The sequence below is a fragment of the Halyomorpha halys genome, unplaced genomic scaffold (genome assembly GCF_000696795.3).
Source record: "Halyomorpha halys isolate HHAL.00 unplaced genomic scaffold, Hhal_1.1 Scaffold682.1, whole genome shotgun sequence".
Classification (NCBI taxonomy): domain Eukaryota; kingdom Metazoa; phylum Arthropoda; class Insecta; order Hemiptera; family Pentatomidae; genus Halyomorpha; species Halyomorpha halys.
This window is the reverse complement of record NW_027106326.1, coordinates 307141-323495: the sequence shown is the minus strand read 5'-3', so window position 1 is coordinate 323495 and position 16355 is coordinate 307141. Positions and strand designations below refer to the sequence as shown.

The 16355-nt window shown below is 30.5% G+C and overlaps 2 protein-coding genes across 4 annotated transcripts in view; one reads left to right on the top strand and one right to left on the bottom strand.

The window, feature by feature from the left end:
- The window catches only part of LOC106685338 (pH-sensitive chloride channel 2), a 27608-nt gene extending 17636 nt beyond the window's left edge, over positions 1 to 9972 (top strand). For all 3 annotated transcript variants that reach the window (XM_014427940.3, XM_067044657.1, XM_067044658.1), the window contains 4 exons: positions 1959 to 2114; positions 4513 to 4678; positions 6049 to 6202; positions 9617 to 9972. In XM_014427940.3, the coding sequence (XP_014283426.1) occupies positions 1959 to 2114; positions 4513 to 4678; positions 6049 to 6202; positions 9617 to 9859 (719 nt within the window). In that variant the 3' untranslated portion in view covers positions 9860 to 9972. The remainder of the gene's footprint in view (positions 1 to 1958; positions 2115 to 4512; positions 4679 to 6048; positions 6203 to 9616) is intronic.
- Positions 9973 to 14899: 4927 nt separating this feature from the next.
- Positions 14900 to 16355, bottom strand: part of LOC106685335 (toll-interacting protein) — a 19716-nt gene continuing 18260 nt past the window's right edge. The window contains exons 5-6 of the mRNA XM_014427936.2: positions 15931 to 16080; positions 14900 to 15494 (exon numbers count right to left, since the gene is read on the bottom strand). Coding sequence (XP_014283422.1) covers positions 15381 to 15494; positions 15931 to 16080 — 264 coding nt within the window. The 3' untranslated portion in view covers positions 14900 to 15380. The remainder of the gene's footprint in view (positions 15495 to 15930; positions 16081 to 16355) is intronic.

Genomic DNA, 16355 nt, shown 5'->3' with positions numbered 1-16355 from the left:
ATTCTACCTAAGTCTAATATAATATTGTAAAAATATTACTAGACACCGCACTAGGTACCGCTATAACCATTATGAGCCAACTGGCGCAAGCTATCTATCGACACGTGATGTACTAGGATTATCACACAAACATCCTATATTAATATCTGTACTATTTATTGTAAATAATTTGATTGTAAAAATGTAATATAAATTTCATATGTAGCAATATTCTTAAATATATTATTTGAATTAATAAAGATTAAAATAGAATCTTCTGATTCACTAAATGCTTATGCCTTACAAGTAGCATCTCTCGATGGTGTTTAATAATCCACAGAGTTGACTAAGAAAACACTGGCAAAGTGTGAATATCCCATTCAGGGATATCTCCTCAGGAGGCAGTGAGTAATAATATACGCAGTGGATTGGTACATTAGGGGTATTCATGATCTATGTTAAAGCGTGTTAAATGGAAAAACTCGTGTTAAATCGAAAAAAATTGCCTTCTTTTGCCGTGGTAAAACGGAGAGTCTGTTACTTGGTCAGTTAAATCGAGAATGACATCACACAATAGACCAGTTGAGATTGCCGCCATATTAGTTGTTGTGACTTTCAATACAGTTGTCAATTAGCTCATCTTCATTCTCTTCTTCACAAGTTTGAAGATCAATAAGACACTCATAAGCTAAACTTTCACACAAATTCCACTTTTCACTCACTCTAGGCATGTTTTAATAATTACTTAAATCAAAACTGAAGTAAACAATAACATGAGGGTCTAGAAGGAAGGTTATAAACATAAAGGCTTATACAACAAGTTGCTGAGAAAATCCGCTAGGGACTCTTATGCATTTAACGTTTAACATGACTTCAAATAGGGCTGCTCACAATCCTATAGTTATAACATTTAACATGGTAAAACATATAACATTTAACACAACATCATGAATACCCCTATTCTAGTACTATTTTTGGAACCTGGTTCCTAGTGGAGTGAAGTTTCTTTCCTGTAAGCATCTACAACTAATTCCTTTAGGACTTGTCATTTCCTTCACGACCGTAGGCAAGTTTCCTAAGGAGTGAGGCTTCCTAAACGAACACGCATTGCCGAGGCCTTATGATGTAGAGTACCACTCATCTTCAATTGGAGTCAGAACTAATTAACTATTCACATTATATATAATATATATAATTGGTAAACCTGCAAGTAATTCCAGGCCCGACGAGGTAAGCCTGTCGTAAAGAGGTCCACCCGACGTGATCTCAAGTGGTAGTAATTCTATAGCCCTAGTCGATTTCCAGCAGTCTTAATGAAACCCTACTTGACCAGCTTTTAATGGATCAGAAGATTCTAATGTATTCTTTAATGATTCAAATAATACATTTAAGGATATTACAACATTTGAAATTGTTCTATCATTTGTACAATTAAATTATTTACAATAATTAGTACAGATATTAATATACTGTTTGTATAATGATCGTAGTGATTTACGTGTCGACAGCTAGATTGCGCCAGGTGGCTCATAACGATAATAGTGGTTACTGGAGTGGTGTCCGGTAAATTTCAGCGAGGTCTCTTCAAGGAAATATTAAACTAAATATTGATTTGATGAACTTATATTTTCTTGTTTTACTGCCATATTATATTATCATCGTTGTTTTAAGACAATATCCGAATATTGCAATTTCAGAGCATCATAAATTATTGAATCAAAGAAACCAGCCAAAAATACTTAACAGATTTATTTGACAAAAATACTGGTTATAACCTAAATTGTTAGTTATTGTACTCTGTAATAATTAAATTACAATTATATCAATGATTAGGAAAATGGTAGAGGGAGTTTAAACTGTACCAACGTTTCAGCCTTAGTTGTAAACCTTCATCAGTTGGCTACAGAAATAATAAATTACCAACGATTAAGTTTGTTTTAAGTTAAAAATAAATATTTAATTTTTATTTCATGTTACAGATGGTGCTTACAGCTCACTTACAGTTTTATTTAGATTTGAACGAGAAATCGGCCATTACATTATGGACTACTATGTACCTAGTATCCTGCTTGTTGTGGTTTCCTGGGTATCGTTTTGGTTAGATCCTAATGCAGTTCCTGGAAGAATCACTTTAGGTTAGAATTTTATTAATTAATTAATTGGTTTTTCTGTCGAATTGAATCAATCAAATCATCAATCATTTATCTAATGACAATGACTTCCTTATCAATAGAAGTGCCTTAAGAGGGGGGATAGGATCGGTCTTGAATGATCCATATCCACATTTAGAGAAAAACTAAACTCAAAATAATCTGAAAGCTGACTATGATTGCAGGTATAATAATGGACCTATAAAAAGCAAATTTTTATTCTGGAAACAGAACTGAGATGCCAGTGTATGAAATAACATGCTTAGTTTAGTTGAAAAAAAATCTAATTGTTTCAATTGATTAAAACATTGTTTTACAATTTCTTAAAAGACTAAAAAAAAATAAACAAAAGTTATTATCCAAATATAATAAAATCGATATATCCATATAGCCTTAACATTCTTTATTAAATCATTTTAAATATACCTTTCGACCAAACTGACTATTATCAACGACAATCTTAATATTAATTTGATATCCTCACATAAACAATTAAAAAGTTACATGCAATTCTACCTAAGTCTAATATAATATTGTAAAAATTTTCCTATATTTGTCAACTATTTCATTTAAATATTAATTCTTTTCCTTTTGTTATACTATCATCACCTTTAATAAGTTTAACATATTCATTGAGGCTATAGGGGTTGTATATTTTATTGTAATCGATAAATACAACCAATCTTGAACAAGAAATTAAAAAAATATATATATATAAAAAAGTTATTAGTTTACCCATAAACATTTAATCTCAAAAAAAGATCCTCATCTTTCAGTTTATTTATAATTGGCAAATAAGCAGTTCAAAATCAAATGAAACTGATGATTCAATTACACCTAATATATACACTTTGCAAAAACGGTTATTCATAAAAAACTTAAACTAAAAACAAAACTACTAATGTAATAACATAAAATTGGTTAAAAATTAATTTTAGGTAAAAAATATTGATTTCACAATTTTTTTTCTTTCTTATGCCGAAGTCGTTGGTTGCCCAATATAAATTAGATTTTTTCAAATTATTTTTTTTTTTTCAATTCAGTCAGAGAACATGTGTCAAATGAGCCTCCATCCATTCTCCCTTGGTTGCACAGTACACACGTGAGATCCCGAGCAAGGGCTATCCTGCGAAGATTATTCTGTAGATAGTCGTGGCCAGCTATCAAGTGAAAGCATCTCTTCTTGGAGTGTCAGGTCTTTTAAGTGAGATTAACATTCCAAAACAGCATTTGATAGACTTTCGTGCGTGTTAGTAACAGCAAGGGTAACTGCTTGAGAGTCAGTGAAGATAACAGAATTCTGGTCTTGCCTTCTAGACAGTGTTCTGAAGGCAATGAGGACAGCTGCGTGATTAATTTGGAAATGTGCCTATATAAATGATTCCCTTTCTTCGCAGTTAAACCCTCTTTCTTCAAACAAATTTTGGCTTTCAAAACTGAGCGATTTTTTTGCAGTTATTCCAAAACCCTGGGTCCGTTCTTTGCATTCGCTCGTGAAGACACATTGCAGCTCGCTCACATCGTTTAGAAAGAGGTTCTATTGTGGTTTGCAACTCCATAGCTGCAACGAGGATGAGCGAGCTGCACGCAAGATTAAACACAGGCCTTTGTTCTGCTGGCCGTCTTGCCTCTTTAGGGATCAGCGGCAGTATAAATGACTTTTGAACCGTATTATAAGGCTGGACGGACGTAAGTCTTATATGCGAGACTCATTACATCCTGTGTGGCTCCCCATGTCCTCCTATACCTTTTAGGAGCTTGAGCCTTTTTTTTCTCCCTTTTCCACCATCTCATCAATTTGCATGTTCCAATTAATTTTGGTATCTAAATTAACTCCCAACTATTTGCCTTTATAAATTCTTTGCAAGGGGATATTTAGGTTGAAGAACGCCTCTATAACGTTCCAATGTCTCATATACGAGTTCTTACGTGAAATAGAGGAGCCGATGTGACAGGTCTATATGGACGGACTTTTAGTTTTTAGCAAGAGGGAGGACGAACATAAAGAACATTTGCGGGTCGTTTTTGGGAGATTATGGCAGTTCGGGCTCAATTTGTCTTCGGAGAAGTCCACATTAGGACAGGAGGAATATACTTTTTAATATATAGTTTAAGACTGTTCTGGATCAAAAAGTTGGTAAAAAAAAAAAAAAAAGGAAAAGGGGTACTTGATACACGACACATGCTCAATTTATTGTCAAAGTCATTTTCTTACATATGTTTTCCAGTAGGAATGGTGGGGGGGGGATGGTTTGTCTATATGGGACTCAATTAACTGATTTTGTTTTCCGTCATCTGATATCGCGCTCCAAAATTATATACTTATAATGAAATGAACACTTTACACGATAAATAACGTTCCCTCATTATATTATGATTTCAGGTACTAGTACAATGTTGACCTTCATTACTTTGTCTAGAAATATAGGATCATCCCTACCAAAAGTTTCTTACATAAAAGCAACCGAAATTTGGTTCATCGTTTGCACTGGATTTATTTTTGGTTCTTTGGTAGAATTCGCTTTCGTGAATACAATATGGAGAAGAAGGTGAGTTATTAGCACAATTAAAATTCAGACAAATAATTTTAAACAGTTTCATATGTTTTCGTTGTAAAATGAATGTAACTTTCGCTGAAGTCTGTTACGCTTCCGAAAATATATTGAATTTAGTTGAAGGTGTTTTTACTATCATGAAAATATAAAAACAGGTGTTCTCTCAAAATCGCTTGATAAAGGACCCAAATGGTATATATAATATAATAATATTTTTAAATCCTATTTTAGTGAAATTTAGGTGAGGTTCGATTTAATAGCTCAGAAGCATTTGAAAATCTGTTGTTTTTTTTTTGTTTGAGCCGCTCGGGTAAAGGAATGGAGAACTGTCACAGTAATAGGTGAAGCCTAACGGTCTGGCTTTGAAACAAGAAGGGTTACTAAGTACCAAAGCAGACCGCAGGCTTTCCCTAATTCTGTTGCATTTTCACTACGTTCTCTTGCCGAAGCGGCCCAAGCAAGAATTACCAAATGCGTCTTCGAGGTATTAAATCAAACCTCACATATTTCACGAAAATAGGAATGTAGAACTACTCTTAGTGAACAAATACTGCTTAGAAAAATCTTTATATCATGCCGTTTTTCGGGAACACCTGTTTCCTGTAAGTTTTTATATTTTTAAATGAAATATTTACTGTAGGTAGCCAACAAAAAGCTACAGTTTGAGTCCTGAAAAAAATTCCTAGAACAATCACAAACCCCTATAATCGTTGTAATGATCATATTTAGCAATTTTTAATTTTTTTTTTCGTAATAAGTTGTTCACCGATTGCAATCGTCAAAAGCTAATTTATTCCACCTTTTTAATCGTTATCCACTCAGTTTAAACAAAAAAAATAATAATTTTCAGGTGGATTTTTTATTTAACGTATACAATTTGTTTCCACTACTTTTCTTCTAATTATCATGCTTATGAAAATCAATATTCAAAAAATAAACTATACCTCATGGGCTAGAATTAAAAAAAACAACAGAACAATCTCTATTTATTTTTAAAATCTGATGTCTGAAGATAAATAGAGATTGTTTTCATACTTTGGGCCAAAGTCGCCTGCGTAAATGTTTATCTTTTTAACTACTTTTCGAAAAGTAATTATAAAAATAATGGCCAGATGTTATTTATTTTAGCCAATAATCCAAAGTTGTTAAGAAAATAAATTCTCTAATTGAAGGGCTTCCATACCTAGAGGTGCCCTATTACCCTTGGTTAAAGAGGGCCCTGGTGCTTAGCACAAAATAGATCCATGTCGGATACCTAGCATACTGTATAACAAATAGATTGTTTATTCATGCGAATAATTATTAATATTTAAGTTTAATTTAAAATTATTAATTAAATTTTATAATTTGTTTTAATCTAACAGAAAAAATGTGGAACTGAAGAAAGTGAACAGCAAGTACATTTTGAGATCAACCCTGACACCTCAAACAAAAAGAAAAGTGATTCCTTCAATGGAAAGGAACGAATCATTTACATCTCTAGAGGGGTCGAAAAATTCAAACTCCTCTTTAGGTCCTGTAAGTAATTGATCTTAATAACTTATTAAAACATAAGAAGTAAAATTCCTTGAGGAAGGAAATGGACCCGATGTAGCATTTTTAAACATTGATGAGAGTATATATATTTTTCATACGGGAGAATAAAAAAAGGGTAGACAATCCCCTTAATAAATAGGATACTATAAATGAATGACATAAATAAGTTAGGGACCGCCAGACCCCATGTTGGAGTGACACCTGTTAAGAAGTAGGTGTTTTCCGATAGAATACAGTACATTCGGAATTGGCAGTTTGTAGCTGTTAGGCGACTGCATCCTGTCTGCAGGGGTGACGGTGTGACCCCAGGCCGTCGACTATTTTTTCATTTCTGTGGCGGTTCCACTTAAAGAGAACTTGGCTCTCCAAACCCATAGGTTGTTTACCTCTAGACAACCGCCCCCCCCCCTCCATGTCAGAAATAACCAGGAAGGGGGTCATCCTCCCAGTCGCATGTAACTCAGGGAGTTGAGGTGTAGGTCTTTGTAACCTGGGAACTGCAGTGGCGCTGGTTCGAACCGGCCTGGAGGGGTCGACTTTTATTTCTATAGTGATCTTACGACATGAAAACTTTATTCCCCCCAATATGGTCATAGAATAGGGTGGTACCTTGTAGATAACTACCCGCTCCACCATATGTCGGAAATAACCTGGAAGAGGTCATAAAAAAAATTGTGATTGATCTAACCTTGCCCCAATTGCCATGTAGACATACTACATTTTTAGTAGTAGTACCTCATTTATTTTTATAGATAACCGAAAATCTACGTAAAATCTTAACTGTACTATCTAAGGGGACAATATAACTTACTAAGATTACATGATTTACAGAAGATAAGAAACACGCCAAATATTGGCAAATCGTTGTTTGACTGATGACATCATCGTAAATGACAGGGTTTTAATATTTTAATATCTCCTATTCTGAAGGATTATTACTGTAATGGAAAATTACGTGATGTTATTAAAAATTCATTCAGGCAGTTGGTTCAATAACAGTGTTCAATTATAAATGTACAGAACCTATACACATTGTATAGTTAAAATTAAAATTTCAATTTCATCATTCAACATTAGGAAAACTATTTTTGAAATAAAACTAATTTCATAACTTTTTAAGTGTAATGTAAAGCTGTAGCAAATCAAAGCTAGTTAAAAAAGAAATTTAAAATTTCTTCACTTATAATATAAAAGCTGCTTATTTAAATAAGATATGAGTGAGTCCACATATTTTGCATTTTTTAGTCCACAATGTTTTTTTTACAATTTAAGATAATTTTTTTTATTTTGAATAATATAGCCCATAATTTTATGTATATATTATTGTACTCATAGTTTTTTTAACCCCAATTTTACCGTTTAATTTTTTTTCAATAAAAGTAGCTACAAAATTTTCGAATATGACTGAATATATTATCACCTAAATGAGAAAAGATGTATGTATACTACATAAGTTTATTAAAAAATATGTTACGGAAAAATTAGGAAAAGTGGAAAGCTATGAACTGCTAATCCTCTGCAGCACATAGTTTTGATATTTTTTAACATGACTGAAGCCGTAACCGCAGTGGTTAGGGTAGAAATTAGTATCTGCTCGTGAGCTCTTTTACTGATAACAAGTATTATTTTTACTTAAGTTTGGTTACAGGAAAAGAAGAATATAAAAGTAAATATTTAATGATGTCATTCATTTGTGACTATTAAGTTCATGTGATAAAAATGTTGAACCGCGGGGGTGGTGGACACAAATAAATTTTTTTTACTGTTTTATAAGTTACCGTTAAATAACATAAAACGTTCTTACTGTAGTGAGAACAAACAACACACAAAAAAGCCTTAGCGACAACCTTCCACTTGCTGTTACAAGCCGTCTTGCGATACAATCGATATATTCACAGCTTGCCACAGAGCAACATGTATACAATAAAAAATGAATTTTTACATCTCACTTAACAAAAAATTCACATTTAATAAACCTTTTGACTATTGTTTAGCTATCAGTGATTATTAATTTATATGTATAGGGTGTTTTTTTAAGCCCGATAGAATTTGAAATTGTAAAAAATAACACAAAAAATTAAATTGTAATCAAAAATTTTTTTTTATTCGAAAGATCAATACGTGACATTAACATTTGAAAATGATTTCGGGCATATGGGCACCGCGGCTGTTCTTGACGAAGCGCATTCTGGACGTCCAATTTTGGGCCACTTTTTTGAGCACTGCAGGCCGTATGTCACGAATAACACGAACAATGCTGGCCTCCAAGGCGTCAATTGTTGCTGGTTTATCAGCATAAACCAGTGACTTCACGTAGCCCCACAGGAAATAATCGAGAGGTGTCAAATCGCACGACCATATGCGGCAATTTTGCTTATTAACACACCCGTTAAGCCAAAAATGCGCCTCATCGCTGAACACAATTTTACAGAATGCGCTTCGTCAAGAACAGCCGCGGTGCCCATATGCCCGAAATCATTTTCAAATGTTAATGTCACGTATTGATCTTTCGAATAAAAAAAAATTTTGATTACAATTTAATTTTTTGTGTTATTTTTTACAATTTCAAGTTCTATCGGGCTTAAAAAAAAACCCTATACATAATTTTTAAGACGTTCAAAACCATAATTAACAAACAAATACTCTCTAATTCCAAGTACAGTCTCTCTCCAATTCAGATTGTATATATCAATGGGAATGGAATCGAGAGATCTTCAAATGGTTTTAACAAAAAAAAATCTTTTTTTTTTTTAAAGAAAATTTTGTCTAATTTACTACGCTGCAAATTAGAATTAACTAACTTAAATGGATTTTTAGTGATCGCTTCCTATTCAACAAAACACGTAGTTTGCTTTAAATAAAAAAAACTTAAATTTTCTACTTTTCTGTGTGGAATCGGATAATGGTACGTATTAATGTTTTTATGGCTGTTCAGTTCTGCTATCACATGTTAAAAATGAATTTACATTTAACAAAAATAATTCCAATCTAATTCCGCAACAAACTTCTTTGCAAATCAGGAAGGTACTGTCAAATATTATTCTAGACCTAATGAGACAAATAATAATGATGGCAACTATTAGGTCATAGGGTTTACATCAAGGCAACAGCTACATTTGCTGCAATGGTCATAAATTATCTCCAATCAAAATAGTTAATCTTTTAATGAATTTTAAATAGTATTTCAGAAATAACCAGTTTATGAAATATCCCTTTAATTTATTTAGTAAATACATTATATCAAAACTGTTGAACAAAACTATTTCATTATTGTTGGTACAGGTATATTTTTAAATATTTAGGTTAAGAAAATGCAAATTTAATGATATATAAATATTAATTTCATCATTTATCCTCGATATGTTGTCATAGATATGCATAATTTTTTTGTTTCAGAAATACAACAGTCAATTAACAGTAATGTCTTTAGGATCTATAAGCAGAGATCCCTTTCCCTTTACATCATCAGAATCTGATGTTAACGAAGGAAAAGATAATTCTACACCTCAAAAGGGTTTCTTCACAATGACACCACAGGAAATAGCACAATGGATAGATCGCAGAAGTCGACTAGTTTTTCCCTGCAGTTTTATTGTTTTCAATTGTTTATATTGGACTTTTGTGTATATTGAATTTTAAGAAAGCATAGCAAAAACATTATAGTTCAATTCATACTTATAAGAATCAAGTGATATTATAGAAAAGTATTAATATTTCAAATAATACAATGAAACTTTAACTTTTTAGAGTAACTTGGTCGTTTTTATTCTAAAATCTTTGTATGTGCAATCATTTTTTTTATCTTTATTCAAACTTAAAATAATGGCAAATATTTTGATATAATCAATAAATTGAAAGTAGAAAAATAAAATGAAAAACAAAAAGGAATTAGAAGTGATGCAATGGTTGACTATGATAGCAATTCAATCATCAAGATCAATAATTCATCACCCATTGATTTGCTCTAAAATATTTCTTTGAAATAAAATAAACAACAGCTTAGAAAGAAGAGAAAGAAATGACAAAAAAAAGAAAAAGAAAAAAAAAGACCCATTTTGCAGATAGCTCAGAGCAGGAAATAATAATAATCATATTATATATATATATATAAATGATAGACCATAAACGAATATGGAGTAGAAGGTGAAGGCTGAAGTTAAGAATAAACAGAAAATAGTTGAGACTATTTTTTGTTTACTCTTGACCACAGTCCTAACCATCCCCTTCATAATAATTAATCTCTCAGGAGTGAATAAGAAACTACAGCTTAATAGAGACAACTAAAGAACTCTATGGAAAACTAATTTGGCTGATTAGGGATTCTTTATTTTCTGAACCAGACAAATCTTTTTTAGCTAAATCAGAACCAGATGATTGCAACAGAGATCTGAAGGTGCCATTCATGTATGTGGAAATGCCACTACTGAATTACGTTAATTATATAGAACACCAAAAGAATTAATTCAAATAAGACTGTCAAGTGCTCATGTATAAGTAATATTTGATGATTCATAACAATAAAGAAATAATTATTCACCAAGAAATATTCAATTCTGGATAATATCTGCTCTTACTACAAACAAAGTCTACACCCAGTAACTGATAAATGGTAAAATACTAGAACCAGGCCATAACTGATTACACTATCACTTAAAACAAACATGATATTTTGCTAATGTTAAAGCAAGAAAAACATGAAAAGATTTATAGACACCATCAAAGACTTGAACCTTTCTTTAAATAGCTTGAAACAGATGCAGAAATCACAACTGCTTGGGACTATGAGCAGTGTTAGAAAATGTATGAATATTAATGATTACATTTTTCTGGCCTAACCCTACCTCTAAGTCTGGGTAAGTGCTATTTCAGGTGAATGCTGAGAAATTAAGAAATCCCTAAATAATAAATTCTGTATGTAAAACCATCGCTATAAAAATAAATCATTACTGTCAGAAGGGTAAACAATTGTAAGCAAAACTCAAGAAATTAAAGAGAAAAATAAAATAGAAATGTATCCTCAGATAAATTAAGAAATAAATGTGCTAATTTTAATAGAACAATCTCAGAAGTGTTTTCCTGATAAGGATATGCGTAGTTAGGGCATTGTATATTTTCTTTGAGCAAGAACAATTGCTGCCTTATACAGATGACTTAAGTACATAAAATACTTTAATACTGAAGATATATGAATGGCATTGGAGACTCTTTAGCATTTGCTTCAATGTCATAGAAAGGATCACACTTTATGATTTTAAATCATAGACAGCCTCTGTTAAAGTCTCAATAGATAAAAAGGTTACTTTGTTTTTTATTTTAACATCTGTATTACAAACTTAGGAAAAAGCTTACAAAGGCCTGACTCAATAAAACTTGTATCTGTCTTGTTCCAATAATGATTGGAATGACCTTTGAAAAAAAAAATTACTCAATAGAGAAATATTTGCTGAAGCTGTTATTGTAACAGAAATAAACTTTTACAGGCTGGTTGGGATGGGGCTACTTAGACAAGATCGAGTTTGGAATTCCAAGAAGACTTGTAAGAACTCGATCATACCAGAAGAAAAGGAAAACTAAGTCTGTGATGGGTAGACAGTGTATCTTCAGATATAAGAAGCCTACATGAAGTTTGCAATAAGATGGCTGCATGAAACAGAATCAAATGGCTAAAAGTTCCATAAAGGAAACCAATCCTCTCAGGTGTTGTTGAGCCACAGAACTATATAAAGAGAAACATTAAACTACAAGTATATTTGTGTCCTTTTAAGCTTTCTGGATATTAATGGAGAATAAATAATCATTTAAATTAACTATAGCTCATGTGTTCTCATAAAGAAATAAAATATTCTTAACCCTTGTCGTGACAGATTGGTCTAAGGGACCCATAATGATGTTAATTGTCTAATATTTTAGTGTTTTGAACTAATTTTTATTTTTTGATTTTTTTGTATAATCCATTTTTTCCATAAAATTTTCCGTATAAATAAATAAGTACAGTAATAAATGGATTATATCGAACATATAATTTGATGTAAAAAGTAAAGAAAAAATTGTAAATGGATCCAACAAACCCATTTGTTATGTTGTCGTTAAAATGAATACCAGGTTAAATATTTACTTCATAAAAGAAATAAAATATACCTGGATAATCCAAGTAAATATAATGATACAAAATTAAAAATTATTTAAAAGGGAAGTTAAATATTAAAATGTATTATAAGCTAAAAACAAGAGCAATGTTAATTTAAGGTTGGACTAGGAAATAAAACATTTAAACAATTATTTATTTTCAATTTTAGTTACTAAAAACTACAAAAAGAAATGAAATTTATTTGGCACTTTAATTTGTTTTTATAAGCAGTATACATCTTTCAAAATAATTAATATTTTTTTTCAAATTTCAGATATGAAATTGATACCAATCAATATAAATTAAAAAAACAAAACAATAATTAAAATAAGAATCAACTACAACTATAACTTTTAACAAAATCAAAGATAGAACTCAGAACTAACTGCTTAAGGAAAGAGAAGCAAGATAAAATCATAAACAAAGTTACATTCCTTTTTTCTGAATCTTTATAAGTTTCACTACTAACTTTAAGCTTTATAAAACATGGTTCTTAAAATAAAACAAATAATTGAACTATTGAACTGAATTCAACAATTTGATGTTAATTGATGGAAAATTTGATGTTAATAAAAATAAATGGAACAGACCATTAAAGTTATAAAAATTAACATTAAAAAAATGACAGAAAATATATTTTTTACATGCAATTGAAATTGTTACCATTCATAGCAGCAGTAAACTTATCTATAACCTGATATAACACCATAGTGAATGTATAATATATTATAAATATAAATCAAATAATTATTACAAAACAATTACAAAATATCTCAAATTTCATTATTGAGAATACATATTTCTGATTCTTTTATAAGTTACATTCAATATACCTTACACTTTACCTTTCTGATCACAATGCAAAATATATAACAACGACTAAATGAACAGTAAAATGGATATATATATATAGTAGATTTAAATGTACTTAAGATTATATATACACAACGCACACACTATCTGTAATATACATCATTATCTTTATATGTATTTTAATTTTTACAAGGATTGCTTGATGTGGATTCTTTAAATGAAATTAAAGTAACTGGATAAGAAAAATATAATTTATTTATTCTGGTTCTAAGCTGGAAGGCACCTAAAATAAAAAGTTGAACATTTTAACCCAGGAGATAGGTTATCATTCCAGGGCCATATTATCCATGTAGGCAATGTAGGGAAATGCTTATTGGCACCACACATCCAAGGGGCCGATAGGCCTTGAGAAAATGAGTTTTTTTTTAATAGCTCAAGTCCTTTATTGAGAACCAATATTGCTCCAGAGTAGGAATGTCAGGATTCATTTCTTGGGGCCACTGCAAAATAAATTCTGACTTACATAGGTGAGATTCACATCCACAGCCTTCTGAATCCCAGCTCAACAATGCTATGGGCCCTATAGATAGCTCAAGACGTCTTGTCATCAAGTTCTCAAGAAAATAAGTTGAAATATTTTTAACTTTCTTTTCAAATATTTCATCTTTATTCCTTAAGGACAAAAAAAGTAATCTAATTTGCCTAAAAGGTACACACTTACGTTTACACTAAGATAAAATTGATGACATGTACAACTTGTCCTACCTACTCAGCAATGATTTAATATAATTTCAGAATGCATTCCAAAATTATTCCACACACTTTCATTATTTAGGTTGGCAGTATTGATTACTTTCTCTTATTTTTTCATTATAAATAAGTGGTGCAATTTTTTGAGACACCAAGATTTACATTACATAGGGTCCTCAACATGGCTTAATCCGGCAATGAATACTAGTTATTGAAGCAGGTACGCCCTAAATATATAAAATTTAGAATGAGGCCTTTATTGCTTCATGGGTTCTCATGAACTTGAGCAGTAAACCTTAGGAAACTTAGAGTGAAATTAATTTATATCTACCAATTAAGTTACAGAAAATTCCAATAACAACTTTGAACATGTATAAATAAAAAGTTATTACTCATACCATGTTACATATTTAAGAATTTATGATGTGCACAAACACACTGGAAAATAAAAGATCTAAATATAAAAATTCAACCAAAACACGGATATGCCCTTGGAAAAAATCAATTACAGCTAAATTTATAAACAATTAAAACTACAAAAATAAACCTAAAAACAAGATAAAACCAATTAAAATTAATCCCATCACAGAATGATTATATCTAAAATTACTTACAAATAAATCACAAATAAATGTTAAAATTAAATTATGCTTACTACCTTTTTTAAAAAAATTTATTGATAATATAGCTAGGATATTTACTTTTAAATGAAATCTAATACAGATTCAATTATAGGAGGCGAAGAAATGCGAAAAACTCAAGGTATTCTAATATTTTAGTATGGGATGTATCAAAGTACATTTGTTTTAACAAGGATTATAATTAAGAAGGTAGTGTGGGTGATTGTCAGAAAAAAAAACTAATTATTAAAAGCCGACTTTTCAACCCACATTATAGGTCTTCATCAGTGCTGCATAAAGGCCATGAAATTTAAACAGAATGTAGATCCAGCCCTGATGAAGACCCACAATGTGGGTCAAAATGTTGGTTCTTAATAAATGATAGAAACTATTTTCAAATGTTGTTTTTTTAATCACCACCCAGACCATCTTCTTGATTTAAAATACATTCAACCATCTATAAATAAATGGATTTGTAATTAGTTAATACCAAACTACATTGGCTTATTACAAATAATAATGGCTTACATAACTGACCTAGCTATAGTTGGCTTACTTGCTTATTACTGTGAAGAGGACTTGCCATAACAGTCTTACCAATGATAAAAAGAAGTAAATATATTAATTAAAGATAATGATTAATATTTTACACCCAATAATTCAATGATCTTATAAATTCATCCATACAATATTATATATCCATTATTTTAACAATTTTATTTGTTCATCCATGCAATATTTGAAATCCAATATTTAAACAATCTTCTTCATCCATACATTGATCATTAGTTTTACCAATTATTCAAATAGATACAAATAAATGATTAAGGATAAAAATTGCATAATAACTCTATACATCAGACATTTGTAGAAGTGAATTTATGGTAGCATCTTTATTTCCTCTATTAGCTTCATAAACAGATTTAACAACTTCTTTATCAATATTAGGAAACATTTCTTCAATCTGAAAAAAAATGACTTTTTCATGAAATGTGATCATCAGCACCTCAGGGGATGAGCTTAACCCCAGAATAACATTGACTATTTAAAATTGAGAGTTACATCTTCTTTTTGGACACTATAAATTATGGGGAATTGATTGGAATGTATTAATAATTCAAAATTATGAGTTTGTGTGGATATAAAGTTTGAATACCTTTCAGATAGGTCATTAAATTATTATTAATAATAATACTAACTATTATTAATAAATTATTCTCATGAAATGAATTTTATTTTACTTATTAAAAATACTTTCATTTTAGTAAGTTATTATCTTAGGTAATGCTATGTTTACCTTACTAATTAAAAATACTTCAATTTTAGCATTTTTACATAATAAGTAATGCAATATGATTCTACTAGTAGTAAATAAGAAAATACATTATAAGTTAGATTACCTGCACAAAATGTTGAGCATTGACAATAGATTGAGGTGGTAGCTGTGTATAAACTGGTACCTGAGAATATTGAGGCATACCAAACATATTCTGTGCGGTAGATGGAATCATCATAAGAGGCACACATTGATTAACTGCACGTCCACCATTCTTGAAAAAAAACCAGAACATTACATCTTAAGTTACAAAAAATATAAATAACTCTATTACAATTAATCCTAACTCCTTACTGTATAAAATGTATTTTAAATTAACCCAATATCAGCTAATAAGTAACTTGAATTAGCATAAAATGAAAACTAATTTTTAATGGTGAAAATAATTTTTTTTTTTTTAATAACTGATATAGCCCAGTTAAGGTCCATAAAAAAAAGATGGGCCATAATTTAATTTTATCAGAATTTATACTTATAGAGGGAGGGAGG